This window comes from Trichechus manatus, unplaced genomic scaffold (genome assembly GCF_000243295.1).
Source record: "Trichechus manatus latirostris isolate Lorelei unplaced genomic scaffold, TriManLat1.0 scaffold00162, whole genome shotgun sequence".
Classification (NCBI taxonomy): Eukaryota; Metazoa; Chordata; class Mammalia; order Sirenia; family Trichechidae; genus Trichechus; species Trichechus manatus.
This window is the reverse complement of record NW_004444098.1, coordinates 5,098,007-5,099,197: the sequence shown is the minus strand read 5'-3', so window position 1 is coordinate 5,099,197 and position 1,191 is coordinate 5,098,007. Positions and strand designations below refer to the sequence as shown.

General features: G+C 46.6%; 1 protein-coding gene across 1 annotated transcript in view; it reads right to left on the bottom strand.

Annotated features, from left to right (window-relative positions):
• Positions 1–771, bottom strand: part of ARHGAP6 (Rho GTPase activating protein 6) — an 87,782-nt gene extending 87,011 nt beyond the window's left edge. Inside the window, exon 1 of the mRNA XM_023740713.1 lies at positions 617–771. Coding sequence (XP_023596481.1) covers positions 617–755 — 139 coding nt within the window. The 5' untranslated portion in view covers positions 756–771. The remainder of the gene's footprint in view (positions 1–616) is intronic.
• Between the last annotated feature and the right edge of the window lie 420 nt (positions 772–1,191).

Below are 1,191 nucleotides of genomic sequence, written 5' to 3'. Positions count from 1 at the left end.
AATAGCAGTACAAAAAAAAAAAAAGAAAATAGTAAATATTCAGAACTAGACTTGTATGAATTAACAGAATTCAAGTGCCCGCTTCTCATCTTTACTGAAATGAGGATCTGCGCTTGTAGATGCATCAGGCAACCAGGTCTGTACAGACTCCAAGGTCATAGTGGGAGGCCCCACCATAGGGCATCGGGTGAGAGACTGGGTTTGCATAAGGCCCAATGATGAGTGTAACCCACTGGTAAAACATGCTTTTCAACTGGTTATTCTGAAATCACGTTGAGATAGACACAGCTTTTTTTCAAAGGCTTTCAGCTGACCGCTCTGAAAATTGTTCTCAATAGGTTGTTTTGCAGTCCTGTAGACTGTTGAGATACACACAGCTTTCCTTTTAATGCCCCAGGTTGGCCTTCCCCTTTAAATAAACATACAAGCTCACATGCAAATTGTTCTGCTTGAACATGTCTTTCAAAATAATACACTAACGTCAGCCAACAACCAAGAGCCGGTCGTTTTCTTCCCGGGTTAATGTTAGGTGGGAGATAAGATTGCAGCCTGCGCTTTGCCGGAGCAGATGTTTGACTCGCCGCATTCCGGGGCGGAATGGCAGCCGAGCCCTTACCTTTGGGAATGGTGATCTGACAGCACAGGTCACAGTCCTGCTGCAACTGATAAAAAGCCACTTCCTGCAGCCGGGCCCGCTCCAGCTCGGAGAGACTCTGGATGGGGACTGACCTCAGCCTCACGCTGCGGCCCGACATGCTGTTCCAGGTGAAATCACCCTGCAGGCCAAGGGAAAAACATCAAGAGTTACATGGGCCACCTACTTCTCACCAACACCACCCTCTCTCTTAGTCAATAATAAAGGCAAACAAACGCCACCTCTGCGTCCCCAGACTGGCTCTCAATTCCCCAAATCAAATCCGCTCTTAACTGACGGTGGATTTTCTCAGTCTGTTGCAAACGTCAAAATCTTGAGTAAATGCTGGGAGAGATGAGACCTGATCCCATCTAAGGATGCATACATAGTCCGAAGAAAACTACGGAAAAAAGATCGCTCGAGGGGCCTACTTCCTCTCACGGGGTCTTGTTTATGAGAACGATTAGGAACCTTTTCTTTTCCTATCTCTTGTGTACAAGAATCTTACTTACATTTGACACAGCAGAGACTGCTGCCAATGGCCATCACCGATTGTA